General features: G+C 40.8%; 1 protein-coding gene across 2 annotated transcripts in view; it reads left to right on the top strand.

Moving 5' to 3' along the window:
• The window catches only part of LOC126354259 (drebrin-like protein), a 211,260-nt gene that overhangs the window by 130,109 nt on the left and 59,567 nt on the right, over positions 1 to 21,584 (top strand). For both annotated transcript variants that reach the window (XM_050003778.1, XM_050003779.1), the window contains exon 7: positions 18,012 to 18,231. In XM_050003778.1, coding sequence (XP_049859735.1) covers positions 18,012 to 18,231 — 220 coding nt within the window. The remainder of the gene's footprint in view (positions 1 to 18,011; positions 18,232 to 21,584) is intronic.

Genomic DNA, 21,584 nt, shown 5'->3' with positions numbered 1-21,584 from the left:
ACTGAAGAGGGAGAGTAACGGATTATGACCTGTAGTTTGGTGAAACTTCATCCCATACAGGAAAATATGGATTTTTTGCAGCACTAAGAGAATAGTAGGGACCTCCTTTTCAAATTGCACAACATTGAGTGTTTTTCATGTGAAAGTGATCAGACAGAAGAGCCCCACAAAATACTTAAGAATGTACAGAAATGGAAGGTTAGCTTATTTCATCAAAATGTCAAGATGACTGAATAATAAGGTAGAAGAGCTGTCCATGTCTCTATGAACCAAGATGACCCACAGGCATTGGTCAAGGGCTTCTGTTGCCAACACCAACTGTTTACTAGTTGAAACATGTCAAGAAATGGTTGGCTGAAATGAAGGTCACCTTTAAAGACATGAAACCCTGCTCACATACATCTGACCAGGCAGAAGGGATGCGGTTCTTCCCCATATTGTTTAGTAGGTTTCTCAGTTGATGCCATGTCCAAGATGACTTTGCCATAATATGTGATCATCATCGCACAAGGAATATCAAGGATCTCCAGTCTTTCTTGGGAATGGCTTCGCGTAGCTTCTGTGTGGGTTCAATACCACTGCAGGAGATAACATGCCCTTGATATTCCACCAACGGATGAAAAAAAAAATGATTTCTTGAGGTTGCATTTTAGGCCCGCAGACTGGATAGTGTGAAAGAGCAACCACAAGTTTGCTAAATTCTTGCTATTGTGGATCTTGTCAAAACAATTTCGTTGAAGGTAATTTATGCATCCTGCAGTAGTTACTAAAAAGGCAGGGGCACTGATCACCCTGAAAACTAAGTATTTGAACCTTTACAACTCATACAATATGTTTATTAAGAGGACTTTCTGTGATTCTTAGTCCAGAGGTAATTGTAAGAAAGCTTCATCGAGATCAATTTTTGAAAAATGCTGATCTCACATGAGTGCGGAGGAAAGTTCATCAGGTGTCGGGATGGGATACATGTCAATCTCTGACTAGGAATTAACCGTAACCTTAAAATCTTCACACGGGCTGTGTTCTCAATGGCTTTTTGGGATAAATAACAGTGTCACCCATCTGCCCATCCACTCACTTGCAGACATGGATACAAAGGCAACCAAAACTGTCAACGTGTCTAGTTCATTTTTGATGGTACTGTGCAATGTAATGTGTACCACAAAGTTTCTTGATTTGCCAAGGCACCCAGATAAGATCTCAAAGTACTCCTTACTGATGTCACCCAATTATTGAAACAGTATTTGTTCTGGGACCAGGTGGGCAGAGTCATGATGACAAAATCTGAAAGCAGAAAAGGCATCAAGGCTGAAAAGATTCTCTTTATCCATGCTGTGAATGACAAAGAAGGTAAGGTGGCATACAACCTGTTTGTATGATGCTGTGGTTGTGATTTGTCCATTCAATGGACTGTCTTGCTTGAAATACAGAATGATCTCACAGATGTAGTTTCATGTTATTAACTCTGTTGTTTATATCTGATACTGACCAAAGGCGCTACTGTATCTTAGAAATATCTTGCCCAGTGGTTTGCCTTTGAATAAAATTTTGCTCACTTGCTTCAGTTTCTTGTCTAAAGAATCTAGGATATGATAAGATAGTAGAACCAGAAACATCCATTCATTTGACAACACCCTTGTCCATTGACTTGGGCAGTGAGCTATTGGCTGATTATTGAGAAAGAAAAGATGAACAAGCCAGTAAATTGGTGAGGCCAATAATGAAAGTGTCCCACCATGTGGCTGCTTCTGGCTATTTGTCACTACATGCAAATTTCACTCACCCTACATGCACACCCTCTTTCTGCAGTCTGCCTTTCACCTGTTCTGTTTCCTTTGCCCAGCCCACTCTTTCACACCATTGTGTGCTGCATGAGCTCACTAGTGCCAGTGCCACATACTTATCGTGTGCACCTGCAACCTCTCCCTCCCACGTTCCTGTCCCTGCAACTGCCACCTCCCCCTCCCAGTTGTTAGCCACCCTCACAAAACTTCCGCTCCCCACCTCCTTTCTTCTCGTGCATAACCCACCGAATACAGTCCTTAATCACCGCTGAGCTGCAGAGCTACATTGCCTGCATTAAGTAGTCAAGCAATACAACAGCAGTGATTCTATTTGAGGAGGTGACACTGTTAGGATGACTTGAAAATGTTCAGTACCTGGTACAAAGAGTGACATTTGATCTTGAGTATAATCAAATCTAATTCAGATAACTGGATTATAAGATCCAAGTCTTTTAACTACATGATCACTGGAATCAGTCAGAACTGTCAAGTATCTGAGTGTGTAGGTCTGAATTAATTCACAGTGTAACAAGCACTTGAGGAGGGCAAAGCAAGATTGAGATTTATTGGAAGAATCCTAAGAAAGTGTAAGTCATCCATCTACATCTACATCTACATCTACATACATACTCCGCAATCCACCATACGGTCCGTGGCAGAGGGTACCTCGTAGCACAACTAGCATCTTCTCTCCCTGTTCCACTCCCAAACAGAATGAGGGAAAAATTACTGCCTATATGCCTCTGTACGAGCCCTAATCTCTCTTATCTTATCTTTGTGGTCTTTCTGTGTAATGTAAGTTGGTGGCAGTAAAATTGTATTGCAGTCAGCCTCAAATGCTTGTTCTCTAAATTTCCTCAGTAGCGATTCACGAAAAGAATGCCTCCTTTCCTCTAGAGACTCCCACCTGAGTTCCTGAAGCATTTCTGTAACACTCGCGTGATGATAAAATCTACCAGTAACAAATCTAGCAGCCCGCCTCTGAATTGCTTCTATGTCCTTCCTCAATCTGACCTGATAGGTATCCCAAATGCTCGAGCAGTACTCAAGAGTAGTTCGTATTATTGTTTTATAAGCGGTCTCCTTTACAGATGAACCACATCTTCCCAAAATTCTACCAATGAACCGAAGACGACTATCCGCCTTCCCCAGAACTGCCATTACATGCTTGTCCCACTTCATATCGCTCTGCAATGTTACACCCAAATATTTAATCGACGTGACTGTGTCAAGCGCTACACTACTAATGGAGTATTCAAACTTACTGGGATTCTTTTTCCTATTCATGTGCATTAAATTACATTTTTCTATATTTAGAGTTAGCTGTCATTCTTTACACCAATCACAAATCCTGTGCAAGTCATCTTGTATCATCCTACAATCACTCAACGACGACACCTTCCCGTACACCACAGCATCATCAGCAAACAGCCGCACATTGCTATCCACCCTATCCAAAAGATCATTTATGTAGATAGAAAACAACAGCGGACTTACTACACTCTGGGGCACTCCAGATGATATCCTCACCTCCGATGAACACTCACCATCGAGGACAACATACTGGGTTCTATTACTTAAGAAGTCTTTGAGCCACTCACGTATTTGGGAACCAATCCCATATGCTCGTACTTTAGTTAGGAGTCTGCAGTGGGGCACCGAGTCAAACACTTTCCGGAAGTCATGGATTATGGCATCCATCTGATGATACCCTTCATCTACGGTTCGCAAGATATCATGTGAAAAAAGGGCGAGTTGCGTTTCGCAGGAGCGATGCTTTCTCAGGCCATGCTGATGCGTGGACAGCAACTTCTCTGTCTCAAGGAAATGCATTATATTCGATTTGATAATATGTTCGAGAATCCTGCAACAAACTGATGTTAAGGATATTGGTCTATAATTTTGAGGATCCGTCCTTCTACCCTTCTTATATACAGGCGTCACCTGCACCTTTTTCCAGTCGCTTGGGACTTTGCGTTGGGCAAGAGATTCGCGATAAATGCAAGTAAGTAGCCAATGCAGTAGAGTACTCTCTGTAAAACCGAATTGGAATCCCATCAGGACCTGGCAATTTATTTATTTTCAACCCATTCAGCTGCTTCACAATCCCAGGGATGTCTGTCACTATGCCTCCATACGGGAATCTGTATGAGACTCAAACGGCGGTATGTTTGTACGATCCTCCTGTGTGAAAGATTTCTCAAATGCTAAATTTAAAATTTCAGCTTTCGTTTTGCTGTCTTCCATTGCCAGGCCAGACTGATCAGTGAGTGACTGGATGGAAGCCTTCGACCCGCTTACTGATTTTACGTAAGACCAGAACATCCTTGGGTTTTCAGCAAGATCTTTTGCTAAGGTATGACGGTGGTAGTGTTTGAAAGCTTCACACATCGCTCTTTTTACAGCAGCACGAATCTCTACTAACTTTTGCCTGTCCTCATTCTCCTGATCTTCTTGTACCGCAACTGCAACTGTCTTTGCTTCCTGAGGATTCTCCGAATTCTGCTGTTAAACCACAGTGGGTCTTTTCCGTCCATAACCCACTTTTTCGGCACATACTTCTCCAATGCGTGATTTACAATGTGTTTAAAATTTGCCCATAATTCTTCCACATCCATCATACCACACGTAAATGAAGTCGATTCATTTACTAAGTGGGCTGCTAACAACTGCTTATCTGCCCTTTCTAGTAAGAATATTCTTCCAGCCTTCTTGACCGACTTTTTAACTTTCGTAAACATAGTCGTAATGACAACATCATGATCACTAATTCCTGTCTCAACACTGACACTGTCGATGAGGTCTGGTCTGTTCGTGGCTACCAGATCTAAAATAAATATTTCCATTACGCGTTGGCTGTCGATTTAGCTGCTCAAGACAGTTTTTGGATAATGTGTTCAAAAGTAATTCGCACGACGGCTTGTCTGTATCACCTGTAATGAATCCATAGACATCCCAGTCTATACTAGGTAGGTTGAAGTCGCGTCCGACTAATATAACATGATCCAGGAACTTCTGTGCTACAGAGTGTAGACTCCCTTTGAATGATTCTAGAACCGTCACGGTGGACCCTGGTGGCTGGTAATAACACCCAACAATTAACTTTATTTCTCCTAGCCCTGTTAAACATGTCCAGATAACTTCACAATCATGCTATACTTCGACTTCAGTCGACACAATATTTTTGTCAACTGCAATGAAGACACCAACTCCTACGGTGTCTAATCTGTCTTTCCGATACACGTTACAACCCTCACTAAATATTTCAGAACTTCCTATCTCAGGGTTCAGCCAGGTCGCAGTTCAGAGAATAATTTGCATGCCACCCGTTTTCTGGAGGGCAGTAAATTCAGGAGCTTTATTCCGAACAATCTGAAAATTTACTGCTAATATCCTGATAGCTAAAGTGTCTTTACACTGAGTGTATACTGATTTCCTTGCCTGCACATCGACTGGTGGGTGTTTATCAGGACACCTCACACTACTGCCTAGCCTAAAAAACCCCCATGTGCACGTCACAAGTACTCTGCTACCCGAGTAGCCGCTTCCTTTGTGTAGTGCTAAGCAATTCAACCATCCTTGAGTATTGTTCTCTGGTTCAAGACCATTACCAAGTTTGATTAATGGATGATTCAAAGAAGAAATGACTGCATCATGAAAAGTTTCTTTAATCAGCACAAGTGTCACAGAAATTGTCAAAATGTTCAAATGAAGGATGCAACAGGAGAGGTCCTATGCATTACATAGACTACTATACTTGAAATTCTGATCCCATGTCCCAATATAAATCAAGAATCATATTAATTTTCATCAAGTTACATTTCTTTAAATGATTACAAGTCAAAAGTATAGAAAATAGGCATATACAGTGGAACAATTATGATATTTCTGTCCATAAATCATTTTTGAATGGAGCACAGGAGAAACCCTTTGGTATGGACTATGTATTGGCTTAAACCATTTCTGTGAATTGCACAGGATAATGGTGAATCGTCACTGCAAAGCACTCATTTCCAGATTTCCATTGTCCACTGACATCACTGTTTACACCACCTCAACTGTCACTTACCATAGACTACTGAATTTTGTGGTTTATCAGGAGCTGCTCAATCATTGTACTCAATTCTTTTTAGCACCCAATGCTCAGTTGTTGTACTAGCTGAATCCTTCTTTTTATTTCATGGGATCCTTCTTCTCCTTCTCCTTCTTTTTCTTTTTTACCACATCCTGCAATGCTCAGTAGTATCTATCTGTCAGCACGTGAGGTCTGCCTTGTCTTTTTCCTTTGCGTTTCCACTTCACAGTCACATCATCAGCAGCTGACTTGAGCAACTTTATAAGTGTTTAAATGTCCCTGAAGAATTTGTTACTCACGTGACATCCAGTGACTAGTCGTATTCAAAGTTACTGAGCTCTCCTGGCTGACCCATTCTGTTGTTAACGCTTTTCTACTTCCAGCACAGTACTCCCTGCCTACTTCTGTACTAACACGTTGGTCTCTAGAGACATCTGTTAGTAGCTGTGCATTACATAGGGATGTAATTATTTAGCTTTCACATAAAGTCCTTCATATCTAATGAACACACAACTGCTGTAAAGCAAAAGATTCTCATGCAAATCACTAAGAAATTAAAGCTTGAAATGTAAATGAATGCTACAAAATCATAATTAGATTACACACAATGTAAATGCACTTACACTTGTGTAAACATTGACATAATACACAAGAAATAGCTAGTCTGTGTATGACATCTGCAAATTACCAATCAGTTCTCCTTTAAACAAAACTTCTTTATAGACACGCAGCGGAATGCTCTAAATTTATTGTTTTACTCTAACCATCTATTTTGTCGACTATTGTTGATAAAAGAGAAAAAAATTATTCAATACGATAATTATTTTTTGTTTCCCACACAGTAAAATATTTTGTGTAAACCTGTTAAATAAAATCTTAATAATAAAAAAAAAAAACATACAACACGAACAGTTGCAAACATTTTCCCAACAAACCCAAGCACCACTCCAGTCGAGTGCTGAGCTGTTGTCTCACCAGCTGCCTCTGTGCTGTGACCTCATTCCCCACTGCTGCCAACCTCACATGCGTCGTAGATTGATCTCATTCTTCACCAGCTGCCAGCCACTCACAACATGCTGTGTTTGTGCTGTGACTAATACAGCTCAGTTGATTGCTCTCAGTTATGTCACCATTTGTCACCACACATCCAAGAGTTATGTGTGGTCTCAGCATCGATTCTCACCAAACATCTTGCATAGTGCACACAAATGCAATGCATTCAGACAAAAGTGTGACACCCTATATTTCTGTCATTCCCTATATAAATATAACACAGTTTCTTTGACAACTGGCCTAAGCATTGCTGCTTGAAACTAAGCTCAACGTTCAGAGTTCACTATCACAATGGTGAGCATTCATAACTTAAACCACAACAAAACTGATGTTGCGATTTGATTGTCCAGTCTATTATTCCTGCCAACAATATCTCTCGTAGTACCTTTCTACAAATTTCTTCATTACTTTTGGATTAAATGGGACTAGTCACCACAAAGCGGAAGCAGTAACTTGTCAATAGGTCCGTGCAGGCGCACGCATTCTCTCTCTCTCTCTCTCTCTCTCTCTCTCTCTCTCTCTCTCTCACACACACACACACACACACACACACACACACACACACACACACAAAATAGAAAGGTTTTTATGGTCTGATCTTTATCCTATATTGTGATAATTTGTCTCCTGTCAGCTCCACTCCTTAGATGCCAAGGATTTTATTGACAATATCTTCATTCTTATGTAATACAACTTCTTCTGGGTGGGTCTGTACTCTGATATCTTCACAAATACATCTAGAGCCACTTCTTCAGTAATCTACAGATCTTCTAACCTTACTTCACACACTCTGTAAAGATAGAACAAGTGTCATCATAGTTGTCTCTCCAGTAATTGAACTTGATGATTTTCATAGCCTCTTCTTTATTTACTTTCATGTCTTAACTAGCAAAATTCAAACCTACTCCATGCTTTGACATCTGTTCAGCACCTACAAACACTGACTTATGAAATTAATCAACATTGTATTTCAACTCCTCAAGTTTCACATCTGGTAATATTTCCTTCTTGATAGGCTTATTTTGCTCTCCCGCAGCACCTACAGTCTTGAATCTGGTAACTGGTATTTATGAATATCTGCAACTTTCTTTAAAAGTTTTTTTAGAAATTTTTTGAAACCTCTGTTACTTGACTTTCTGAATGCAAAACAATGCAAGTCCCTTCTCCCTGCACTTTCATTTTACTAATAGAAGTAATGGCGTCCTTCTCAACTGTTCTTTCTTCTTCTTAGAGTAATTCTTCTTCTTCACCACTCAGATCTGTAACTTTCATCACTGTAACTTGCTTCTGTTGTAGTCCCACCTCCCAGTGTTTTCAAGTTCGGTGTTATAATTATTTGAAAATGATTATCCTTTTTGTGAAGTTCTAAACCGGGTCCTATTTTGAACTACTACTTCTTTTCTGTTGTGTTATTAATTTATTGTCTCTGTTGGTTTGGTGTCTTTATCCATCAAATTGTTCATGCTCAAGATTTGATCAGTTATCATTTTCATTTTCTCTCCAAGGTCTACACTGAACTTTGCTGACTCTATGATTGTCATATCTTTTTTCTTGAAATTATGGTTGGCTTTCCATTGCAGTTTCTGGTTCTGCCTGTACATCAATCTGTTCCCTCTGTGCTGATTTGGTTCTGGCCTATATGCTGTGATTACGGTACTTGCCACTGTGAATCTCTGAAAGTTTTTTCATTCGCTCTTCTCTCTTCGTTCTCTACTGGTGTGAAAATTTGTCTTGTCTGATCAGCTATATTGATAATCATTTCCACTGAAGTACCAGTTCTTATCCAATTCCTTCTCCAAAAATTCTGGTTTCTGTTGGCCTCTTCTGAATATTCTGTTGCATATCGTGACCAGTACTTTGCCAAAAAGGCTGCTTTAGATTTAGCATCAATTATTCTTACTTCATCTTATTGCATTCCCCAGTTGTAAGCATGTCAGTCCAAATTATTAACACAGGAAGAGATCTTTTCATCATCAATCCATACTGGTGTCAATATACTCCTAAAACCTGTAATAAATACAGCAGGATGGACATCTCCTTTAGGTTTGAATCTTTTCAGCTGTATATTCTGTAGGAAGTGTGTGTCTTCATGCATCATCACCTAATGTCACTGTTGTGCACATATGGCAGGCTGACATATTCAGTTGGTTTCAGATGTGCTCCTGGTGCCACTTTTCAGTTGAATTATTTGGCATTAGCATACTTCTTTCATTCAAGGTGAGCCAACAGCTTCCTTTTGTTACCAGCTCCGTAATCTGAGTCATTTTTGCTATTAAACTTGCCATGTTTTGTGGCCACTTCTTGCACCTTAAAATTAAGACTTGTGACGTTATAGTGTGTTTAAAATAAGTTACAACTTTTGACAGTTCAGTATGGGGCGAGTAGAGGAAAGTGTAGTTGCCAGCGTGTGCTGAGCGACTCATGCGCCAGTGAAAAAGCCAGAAAGAGATATTCAGAAATCCCTCGTATATCATAAACAGTCTCACATATCAAAACAAGATTTTGGCAAATGACAGCATGCAAAGAGAAGAGCATTTTACCATATGATTAATATGTGAAACTTCCATATCTATGGCAATATTCAAGTAACTGCAGATTTTTTCAGTGAAACAATGTAATTCTTAAGGGCCGTAGATAGCTGGTGAAACAAGAGTTGCTGTTGGTTTTGCAACAGTACAAGTGAATAAGTTACACGTTGATGTTTATACTGAGAATGGGGTTTTTGATAAACTATTGATCTGTCTTGCCCTCAATTGCTAGATTAATATTATACTGTTTCAGTATTCTGTGGCAATTTCTTTTTCAACTGCTTTAGAATTTTAATGACACTCTGCTGTGTTCTGGAAAAAGAAGCAGATTTTGACTTGCCAACAAGAGAAGTTATGTATTACTCAAAACTTGTCACAGTCCTTCGTGAATCCCTCCCTTCAATTACCTTCTTGGTATGGTTGACAACTCAAGACTAGTCCTGTGGTGTGACACTTACAATGGCTTCTTTTGTTAGCATTTAAACCAAACTGCGCGTAAATTTCTTGTTGTTTCTTGCCACATTACTTTTCACTTTAGGCCCACATATTCCCTGTGTGATTTAAATGAACATGATACAGAGAAAGCGTGATTTAACTATGTCTTAAGCGCTACCTAGTTCATCGACCTGATAGTGTGCAGTGCGTGGCTTGTACAGCACTGTAAGTTCCATTAACTCTGCCTTATATAGGCTTCTTTTAACTTTATCCAATGGAACATTTCTTTCTACCCAGAGTGAAATATCTGCTTTATCCATAACAAAAGAGTTGTACGCGCATTGCCCATTACTGTTGTCGAATTTGGAGGAATATTTTGCAGTATAACATTATCTTCACAGCTGGTGAAAGTGTTCTTAACGATTTTTAAAGCCTTGTGTTCAGACTTGGTGCAGTGTTCTTATTAATACAACGCCAACACAAAACACTTGTTCATAATCCTTGACGGCTGCAGAACATTTAAAAAAAAAAAAACGCTTTACAACGAGAGCTGACAAATGCAGATATGCATCTAATCTGCAACATCACATGGTACTGTTTATTCGTGACATGGCATCATGGCTATAGAGGCACTTTACCAACCAAACTGCTGGCGGCGTGTTGGGTAAAGCCGTCTCCTAATTGGCGTTACCTGGGCCACGGTGTAACGTCCCCTCCATTGAGCCAAATGTCAAAAGACACAACTAATCTTAAACGCACTGTAGTAACCTGCTCCTCTCTGATACTTTATACAGTAACCATATGTTTATTGTGTTCCTTTTTGTTTTATTTACCTGTGCAGATAATTAAGTGTGTTCGTCAATTTTTTTGTCTTTCAAATCAGCAAGATTGTACTTAACTTCATCAAGGCATGAATTTTACTTCCTTGCATCATCTCTAGTTTAAATTTGTTAAGTACTTCGTCCTAATGCCGTATAATAATTTGCCTTTTTTCTTCGAAACAGTTATCTATTTTGTCTTCAGTTCTAACAGCAACACCTCATTTGCATTTTCCAATCATGTTAACAGGTTTAGCTGAATTTTTCTCTTTGATTCTAGCAACAAAATCTTTAGCACAATTAGCCAAACTATCCAGATTTTCTTGCCGTAAACTATTCAGATTCTGCAAAGGAATTGCAACATACTAGAAAAATATCTTGTCACTGGATTGTCCACATCTGTTTCCTGTTGCATGCTTTTTGGTAGCAATGTGGAGGCATTTTGATTCTCAATCACTAGAGTACTGTTCATACTCAAACTGGTTTCAGTTGTACTAAACTCCCCAAAACCTGAACCTACTAACTCTTTTTTTTCCTTAATATCCTCAAATTTAGCTAAGGCTACACTGTCCATTGTTAGATGTATTGTCTTGGTCATCCATTTTGGATTTCTTACTACAGTACATAAAAAGGATCATAACACTGCACAGTAGATTATAACAAAGAGTATTGTTTTTAATAACTGCAGTGCACTACTCTCACTATAAATAGTGCTTAGTAACAGTGGGTGCCATGCAGTGTTACTCCCTTTGCCCAGTTATGTGCGACACTTACTTTTGTGTGCGTGAGGCTGTTATCTGGCCACTGTTACACAATGCTGCAGATATGACGCATCATCACACGATGGTTCTGCAACTCTTCTTTCCTGTGTTGTCCAAATGTGGTGAGAAACACTTCCTGCATATACACAGTTACCGTTTGCATCTTTTTTCTTAATCAACTTTTGTGGTGCATCATCTTTATTCAGTGTCCATGATTATTTCTACACTGAAAATGATTGTATTTTCATATAGTATTTCATGCAATATTCATTACTAGTAAATTGTTATTACCATTCAGTGTGGCACAGTTTTGTCAACTAAAGTTATTTTCATAAAATGTGACAGTATCTTTATTTAATGGAACTTTGATTAATGTCCTGTAATTTCTATTTTTGTCCACAATTTTTTCACCAAAGAACAGTGCCCTGGTATCATAAGCCACATGTAGCAATCCCTTATCATGAGAGTTGTTTATCATTTTGTGAAATGATTCACATTGATCAAGATCCCATGACTTTGATGTAAATAAGGTGTTATAACGTCAAGTTGAACACATATATTTCAAAGACGACACAATACATGTAAGTCACAGAGCAAGTAGACAAAGTAAGACATGTGTACATGGTAACAGTCAAATCAGCACTGAGTCCAAGTCTAGCGGCCGCTGGCTGGCTGGCTGCTTAGGTGGCTCGGCTGCTGCATGGCTGGCAGACAGCGCTGCATATAGAAGACACATGTAACTGCGTGGCAGCACTTTGAAAGATCGACGAGTCACAACACTTTTTCCCCCTTTGAATTTTTTGCACTGGTCTTGATGGAGATGCCCTGTAGATTGCTAACGTCCATAGGTGTTGTTTGACTGGCCGTAAAGTCTCGAGGAGGAGGCTTCCCGTACGGATGGAAGTGTCCCTGATGATAGCAGGTCGAGATGACAGGAGATGTAGGGGTCGAATCTGCTGGGGCACCGCACACCAATCCGCCCGTTGCGGCAAGTCCGGTTGTTATAACAGGAGTCCTGGGTGATGTGCCGGGGTCCGTAGGAGAAGGAGGCGAGTTGAGTTGCTGCGACAGATTATGGTCATCTGGTTCCTGCATGGGCACGTTTCCTGGTGGCGTCTGTTCTTGTGCTGGCAACGAGTTGATGGGGAGACGGCTGCGTTGTGAGTAATGAGAGATGCCAAGATCCTGAGCATCCGGTAGAGCCAAAGGTGGTGTAGCGGCATGTGGTACAGGCGTTGCCGTTACACGAAGCCGAAGCTGGTCCGAATGACGCACTGCAGCACCCGTGTCCATCTGGATTTCATACAGGCGTCGGCCACGGTGTCGTAAGATGCGGCCAGGACCTAATTTTGGCCGCCTGCCATATCCCCGTACCCATACAAGGTAGCCAGCGGTGAACCGGCCAAGCGAAGGCACCTGTGGCCATGAGGTGGAAGGCTGCACAAGATGAAGTAGCGTGCGGGGCTGTTGGCCATGTAAGAGCTCAGCCGGGCTGTGGTCACCCATGGTGGTGGAACGGTAAGAAGCCAGAAATTGGAGAAGCGCATCATCAGCAGCAGATGAAAGTCAGGAGTTTCCTCATCTGAGCCTTAAATGTGCAGACCAGTCGTTCAGCCTGACCATTTGACTGTGGATGGGACGGAAGGGCCGTGACATGCATGACGCCATGATGGGCACAAAAATCTGCAAATTCAGAAGAGGCAAATTGCAGACCATTATCAGTAACAACAGTAGAGGGAAGGCCTTCCAAAGGGAAAATGCGAGCTAGAGCATTTGTGGTTGCCGCGGTGGTAGGCGATGTGCAATGGACAATGAAAGGAAAATTAGAGTAGGCGTCAATTACGAGTAGCCAATAAGTACCCAAAAAAGGTCCCGCGAAGTCAGCATGAATATGCTCCCAAGGCTTCTCAGGCAAAGGCCACGGTGACAATGATGACTTCGGGGCGGCAGCCTGTGATGCACAAGAGCCGCAGGCAGCGACCATATGTGCGATTTCAGAGTCGATGCCGGGCCAGTACGTATGACGGTGCGCCAAGAGATTTTGTGCGAGAGACACCCCAGTGCCCTCGGTGAAGGAGGCGCAAGACCAAATCACGCAAAGACGCAGGTAACCACAACACACGGCGAAGCATTGTCAGTGGAAAGGAGGATAACACCATCCCTAGCCGTGAGGCGGTAGCGCAAAGCATACTAGTTCTGCAACGGATCAGAAGTCATAGCGGATGGACGATGTGGCCAGTCCTTCTGAATACAGCGTAAAACCCGGGAGAGGGTAGGATCAGAACCCGTAGCAGCCATCAGCCGGTCTCCGGTGATGGGGAACCCGTCCACAACCCGCTGCTCGGCAACATCCAGATGGAAACAAAAAAGTTCGTCCCTATCGAATGCCAGATCAGGACCCATGGGAAGCCGAGACAGTGCATTATCAATCGCATGTTGAGCCGTTAGCCGGAAATGAATCTCATTATTGAAACGAGACAAGTAAAGAGCCCAACGCTGGAGGTGGTTTGCAGCCTTGTTGGGAAGTAACGTTGATGGATGAAACAAGGAAACAAGTGGTTTGTGGTCCGTAACAAGATGAAATTTGGATCCATAGAGAAAAACACAAAACTTATGAAGAGCATAAATAATGGCCAAAGCTTCTTTTTCAATTTGAGAATATTTTTGTTGGGCATCTGTGAGCGTTTTGGTGTCACAAGCAATGAGTCGTTTAGAATATCACCGTTTGGCTTAGCAATGACCACTCACTGGAAGTGACAGGAAGCAAGACCCCTGAAGCAGTGAGGCGATCCAGCTCCCATTTGACTCCATCATGAGGTGCCACAGGAATGGGCCGAGCCCGAAAAAACTTAGGCCGAGCAGTGAGTTTGAGCGTGATATAAGCTTCAAAGTCGTTTGCACGGCCTAACCCACGAGAAAAAAGGGACGAAAATGTCGTCGACAAGTAACCCAAGTTAGCATAAGGAATAGCATCAGAGACGATATTGACAGAGTCATCTATGGAGAACCCAAAAACGTGAAAGGCATCGAAACCAAAAAGATTCTCCCCATTACTATGGTTGACCACAAATATGGGAACAGTGCGAACGACAAATTTGTAAGATACCTCAGCATCAGATTGTACCAGAAGAGAAATCTTCTGTATATTGTACGTCTGTAATTGCCTAGTGACAGGTGATAGGGTTGCAGAACCCAACTGAAGATACGTCTGAGAATTGATGATAGTAGCAGTATAACCAGTATCCAACAGGAAGCAAACATCTCAACCAAGTATTTGGACTGTGAGGAATAATGTCCCTGAAAGGGAAGAAGTACAATTGACAGACAACACAGAATCAGAATCCGCACCATGTTAATGAACATCATGTATGCGGTCGGATGTGCAAACGGATGACACATGACCCTTCTTTTTGCAATTGTGACACACGGCCCAACGTTGGGGACAATCCTCCCGTGAATGTTTCGTAAAACACTGCGGACATGAAGGAAGTTGCCATGGGTTTTGCTGCAATTTCTTAGGGGTTTGTTTATGGTTAGGCCGAGGCTGCACTTGGGAGCATACTGCAACCACGTTGGCCGGCAGGGACACGTCGCATGCGTCGTCAACAGTGCACAGAGGTTGTATTTCCCCGACATAACCCCACGCCTCAATTTGCGCTCCAGCAGTGCGAGAAATTTCAAAAGACTGCGCGATGGATAGGACTTTATCTAGAGTTGGATTTGCCAACTGAAGGGCACGTTGCCTAACTTGTTTGTCAGGCGCCGACCGGATAATAGCATCCCGTACTATGGAATCAGCATAGGATTCTTTGTGAACTTCAGTAAGAAACTGACACTTTCTACTGAGGCCGTGAAGTTCAGCAGCCCAAGCGCAATAGGATTGATGCGGTTGTTTTTGACAACGATAAAAGGCAACACGAGAAGCTACCATATGTGTATGCGTTTGAAAATATACGGACAAAGGACAAAGATGCAGGATCTTTCAAAGGAGCCAATTGCGACAACAACCAATAAATTTGAGGTGAAATCCAGGAAAGGAACAGAGACTTAAATGTTTGTTCGTCCGTGATGTGAAATGCCAAGAAGTGCTGTCGAAGACATTTTTCATAATGAGACCAGTCTTCCGCCGTCTCGTCGTAAGGAGGAAAAGGAGGTATAGACAACGACGAGAGACGTCCTGAATTGGATGCCGCAATGAAATCACGAATCGCCAATGTGAGAAGCATTTGCTGTTTCAATGAGATCTTGCAATAGTTGCTCTAAAGTAGCCATGGAAACCTGTGGGTCAACTATGAAAAGAAAATATCCCATCCTCGTCACCAATTGTTATAACGTCAAGTTGAACACATATATTTCAAAGTCACAGAGCAAGTAGACAAAGTAAGACATGTACACGGTAACAGTCAAACCAGCACAGAGTCCAAGTCTAGCGGCCTCTGGCTGGCTGGCCGCTTAGGTGGCGCAGCTGCTGCATGGCTGGCAGACAGTGCCGCATGTAGGAGATGTGCATAACTGCACGGTGGCACTTTGAAAGATCGGCGAGTCACAACATAAGGAATTGATTTGTTCAGCATGGGCTTACTCAACAGCATGCAGGATCTAAGTGGCCCTGCACAACTAGTGCCCAAGAAAACAGACATACACTATCTGATCAAAAGTAACTGGACACCCATATGTAGTATAGAATTGACCAGTAGATGTTACAAGAAGAGGACCCGCCAGCATAAAAGGAGGCGAGGAGTGTTGTGTTGTCAGTAGAGAAGCAGTAACAGTGGAATAGGTTGCTCAAGGAAGCTCAGCGACTTCAAACATGGATTGGTCATTGGATATTACCTAAGTAACAAATCCATCAGGGACATTTCAGTCCTTATAAAGTTGTGCAAGTCAACTATTGATGTGACTATGAAGTGGAAACACAAAGGAACAACCACAGCTAAACCAAGACCAGACTGGGACCATCAAGCATTGCATTGTGTGGTTGAAAAAATGTGTGAAGGAAGTGGAAGGAATCATTCATAAGTTCCAGAGTGACCACCAGCAGTCCAGCTAGCACAATGATTGTGCGTATGGAGTTAAAAACTGTAAAGGAGTGATTCATAGCTACAATTCGCACTATATCCTGTGGCAATCCAGTCGTGGGTTGGTGTTTGCTGAATGACTGGAGAATGTTACCCTCCATCATGTGTAGTGCCAACAGTGAAGTATGGAGGAAGTGGTATTATGGTATGGGACTGTTACTCATGGTTGGGATATGTTCCCCTTGTTGTGCTTAAGAAAGCAGTAAATGTAGAAGGATATGAACACATTTTACAGCATTGAGTGCTGCACACAGTAGAAAAACTATTCAGAGATGATGATTATTTGTATCAGCACGGCAATGCTTCCTGTAATAAGGCAGCATGTGTGATGGAAATAATGTTTCTGAAATGAACTGGCTTGCACAGACTCTGATCTGAACCCAGCGGAATACCTTTGGGTTGAGTTAGAATATCAGTTTCACACCAGAACCTGAATCCAACTCACTGTCTTCTCTGATTTTGGCTCCACAAACAAATAGACATAGACACCTCACTGAAAGTGTGCACAGCAAAACTTAAGCCATCATAAAGGTGAAGGTTGCACACACCCTATATCAGTGTCCAATATTAAACATCTGAATACTTTTGATCGGGTAGTGTATTGTTCATTCAACCATGCAAGTTTGCACACCTACATCACATACCTTGTCTCAGCAAATGGGCTTGTTTGCAGCAGCATCCGCACTGACATTGCAGCAGTGGTTGAAGCACCTTGAACTACCAGCAGGGCAACTGCTGTTGTACCCTCCTTTCATGTTTCAAGAGAGAGAAGTGCACAGATAGTGGTGCATCATCTTTTCATACAATTTATGATTATGTGTACAGCATCCAATAGATATACCCATGTGTGGATCCTCCAAAGAGGACAAACATTATCATATTGTATTATTCATCATCATGTGGGCCTAGCAATTGGTGTGATCATATTAGGTTAATACACAACTTGATCACTTTTAACCGGGTTTTTTTTTGTGGGGGAGGGGGGCATTAAATTTCAGACATGTTCAGGTTGCTTGCTGAGCCCAAGGTCTACTTCACATTATTTTTCATTAAGATAATGTGAGACTGCATGGTACTCGTGCTCTCCTAACCTACCCCAATGCAGAGTATGTTTGACTTCTGCCCTCAGCAGAACATCCTTCAGACCTGTCACCCAATGAAAATTTTTTATCAAGGGTTACTGAGAAAGGCATTATGATTGATTAACTCAGGCTTAGAGTTGAAGCAGCATAGAATGACATAACATTTGTGTCATCCAAGCTAAGTTGATGCCCACTCGGTGTACTAAATTTTGCTCACTGTATAATCCCAAACCACGTACAATTTAATTGTGTATTCTTCCTACAATAGTTTATATGCGCAATAAGAAAAAAAATTCTTATTTTTATCCTTCCTGTTGTTGCAATTTTGATGCTTAGTGGTGTAGTTCTACAGTTTTTTCCTTGGTGTACAATTTATATAAGGTATTCTTATTGACAGGAAGCACAGGATCTCATATCACAACGCAAATTTGATGCCCGAGCTGTGTTTGAGAAGAATACATGTGCAGGACAGCTACACAATTTACGCCGCGCATCAGCAACGCCCCCAGACTTATCGGCAAACTCCAGTCCTCTTGGCAGGAAAGCTTCATTGCCAGTGTGGCCTCCAAAAATGGAGAATGGAATCCAAGAGGAAGTACAGTCTGTTCCAACTCCAGGTAATATTTGAATAATAAAATAATTTCTGATTGCTTTTACAATTAATGGAAAAGTAGCATACCTAGACTTACAATATTCTTAACATATTTTCTCTCCATCACTTGCCCAGTACATCTGACATTGAAATAGGAAATTTTCTCATATTGTTCTGTTCTGTTCTGATGCTATCAGTGACATTTATGAATGACAAGTAATGTATCAGTTGCCGTGATACAATTTACCATAGGTTCTTCTGCGCACACATGAAGAATGAGTCTTCTGAACATATTGTTAATAATGAAAACAGTCCAGTCCAGTGGAGTGATAAGGTAAGGAATGAGGTGGTTCTCCACAGAATCAGTGAGGAAAGGATTATAGGGAAAACACTGACAAGAAGAAGGAACAGGATGGCAGGATATCTGTTGAGATGTTGGGAATAACTTCCATCTTCCATTAATAGAAGAAGGCGAGCTTGGAATACATCCAGCAAATAATTGAGAATTTAGGTTGCAAATGTGACTCTTAGATGAAAAGGTTAGCACAGGAGAGGAATTTGTAGTGAGCCACATCAAACCAGTCAGAAAACTGATAGAAATAAAAGAATAAAGAAAATTATAGTCCAGCACTGCGACTGGGCTGTAACATCGTGGGGGGGGGGGGGTGAATATACTTGAGATGAAGACAAAACAATATTTTTGAGGAAAAAAAAGTTTAAATGGCTCCAGAAGAATGGATGTAAAGCTAATTTGCAAAGCAGATGATGGAGGAAAATGGTAGCTAGCAAGAAATAAATCTATAATGAAACAAATAGGTGAAAGTATAGGACACAAATGTAATTATTTCTAATGATGTAAACATTCTATATTAATCATTGCTTTCTTGTAAAATCTTTCATCGGGTGTTCAAATGTGGTAGAGCTGTTTTGAAAAGGTTTCTTTAGGAAAAACAAAAGTTTGCATACCAAACATGTATTGTGTATGATATTTCTTTTATATTTATGTGCGCTCCATTTGCATATACTACTTTGGTTACTTACTGTACATTTGTTTTATGCATTTAACATTCTTTATGTTCATATTTCATGCAGCTTTGAATCAATGACTTGAGTTTTGCAGAACAGACTTGTCCTTATTTCTTTATTTGCAGAAACAATGTTCTCTATTCTGGCAGAAATTAGATACCAGGTTTTCTAGTTGGAACACGTGCAAGAGTGCCTAACAATTACTACTAATGTAGTTGCTCTTCCAAACACAATCACATGCAAGCAAAGCAGTTGTGTCTTTGCCTGCAGTTACTCGTACTTTATGTACTTGGGCTATGCATGACTCAGTTTAAAAATTAATAAGAATAGCACGATGTAGTTATAGGGTCGAGCGATGCACGTCTACTTTCATGCCCCACAGCTAATTTGCTGCAAATAATGATCTGTAGCAGTGATCCTGAAGTCAGATAGTCTGCAAAATTGGTTAGAATTGTGAGTTAATAAAATACACAGAAATACAAAATAAAATGTAAATGAATAATTTAGTAATAAGGGTTTGTTCTAATGTTTGTAATTGACATAATGGCAGGGAATTATGTTGAATAATGTTCATTCAAGAAAGGACATCTCAAATAAGTGGAAAAAGTTAAGAGTCCTACTCTACAGCACATTCTGACCTCTCAGAATATAAAGTCATCTCAAAAGTGTAGTGGCCCTTCACCACCCAGAGTCCACCACCGACATAACCAAATGTTACATGTCACCGCAGGCGGGTCTGTCTGCTACCAGATCTTAAAGTGTCCTCAAAAGTTAAAGTCTCATAGCAGCTCTTCGCCACCCAGAATTAATCACCTATATGACCGAATCACACATTTACCTGCAGGCAGGTCTGCCTTCTTCAAGAATTCAACACAAAGTACCCAGGATCACTCCCTTGAGCTCTTCACTTGAAAAGTCCCAGTCTCCACTTGACTCTCATAGTGTTCCGCTACTGTCTGCTTTCCCATTTTGCTGAAGGCCGTCCCACCAAAAATCCATTGTTCTTCAGTTGTATAGACATGATCTGATTCAACGTGACCACTTCCTGGACTAAACTAATATATTACAATAATATTTAAATAAAGAAATTATAAATATTCGGTCACACTCAGATCATTCAAAATAATTACAGAGAAAGGTTTGTTCATAAGTAAATAAGCTATTATGCTTGTGCAAGGGTGCTCGTCTTAAGTGACAGCAAATTATAGTTAAATATTGCTTAATCAATAATTTATGCCTTCTTGACAGAAGTGTCTTTTGACTCTCTTTTTAATTTTGGTGTCCTCTTAACACACGTGACTGACCACTTTTAAAATAGCATAGTTTTTTAATAGCACGCGCAGTCAACATTAAATAAAGTTACTGGGAAAATGGCAAGCTATTCATTAAGTAATTACACAAGTATTTCAAGATATTAGGTATTCATGCTTCATTCATGTGGTGTGTAATTGTGGAGAAACTGTGTTCTGACAAACATATGCTTGATAAAAGAAATATAAAGGATACCATTGGCATAAAGAAAATAGGTACAGATGAATGGCTTTCTGGGATGGTAGCTAGCATGCAGTGCTATCGCCCAAAATATCGTTTGTTGAAATAATATGCAGTGTTGAAAAGATTCAGAGGTTCATTATGTAATTGTTTAGTCAGTGTGAAATATTAACTTCTGTAGTTTTAAAGTTATTGAAAATATTGTTGTGTCATTGGATGTGCCTCATTTTTCTGAGGTGACAAATGTATTCAGATTTGCTTTGATGCTTATCTATAAATTATTATAGATTGTCGAAGAGCTATAAGACGCCCTCCTTCAGCTTGTCTGCCACTCTGCCATTTTTGGTGCATCTCATGCACAAAGGCCATTTGAGAAAGAGCTTCACAAGTTTCCAGCTTTGAGATTTCCCATTTCTGGTCATGCTGCTTGTCTTTGTACATAGATTCATATGTACTAGTCATCTATCTGGACCAGCCGTGGTATGCCTTGAGCACTGGGCCTGGTAGCACTCAGCTGTACAGCAAATCCATCTTACTTCGTATCAATACTGGGTTCCCGATTGGCTCGCCTATGTATGTGTAAGATTACGCTCTGCAGCTTTCTGTTGATACAGCCACCAGAATTGAGTAGCGCTATTATTATTCAGAATTGTTAGTAGCTGCAGTTGAGTTGTATCTTTTTTTCCTCTTTTATTCATTGAATTTTCTGCAAAATTTATAAAACTAATGTTTCTGATCAACATTGTACTTCACTCAGGAACTTATTATTGACTGAAGAAAAAATGGTTGTAAAGAAATGTCTTATACAGGAACTTATAAGCAGAACTGTCTTTTATTGTTTGAGTTGCATGTTCTAGTTAC

This window comes from Schistocerca gregaria, chromosome 3 (genome assembly GCF_023897955.1).
Source record: "Schistocerca gregaria isolate iqSchGreg1 chromosome 3, iqSchGreg1.2, whole genome shotgun sequence".
NCBI classification, from domain to species: domain Eukaryota; kingdom Metazoa; phylum Arthropoda; class Insecta; order Orthoptera; family Acrididae; genus Schistocerca; species Schistocerca gregaria.
Note: the sequence above shows the minus strand (reverse complement) of the source record. Positions and strands in the feature narration are given on the sequence as shown.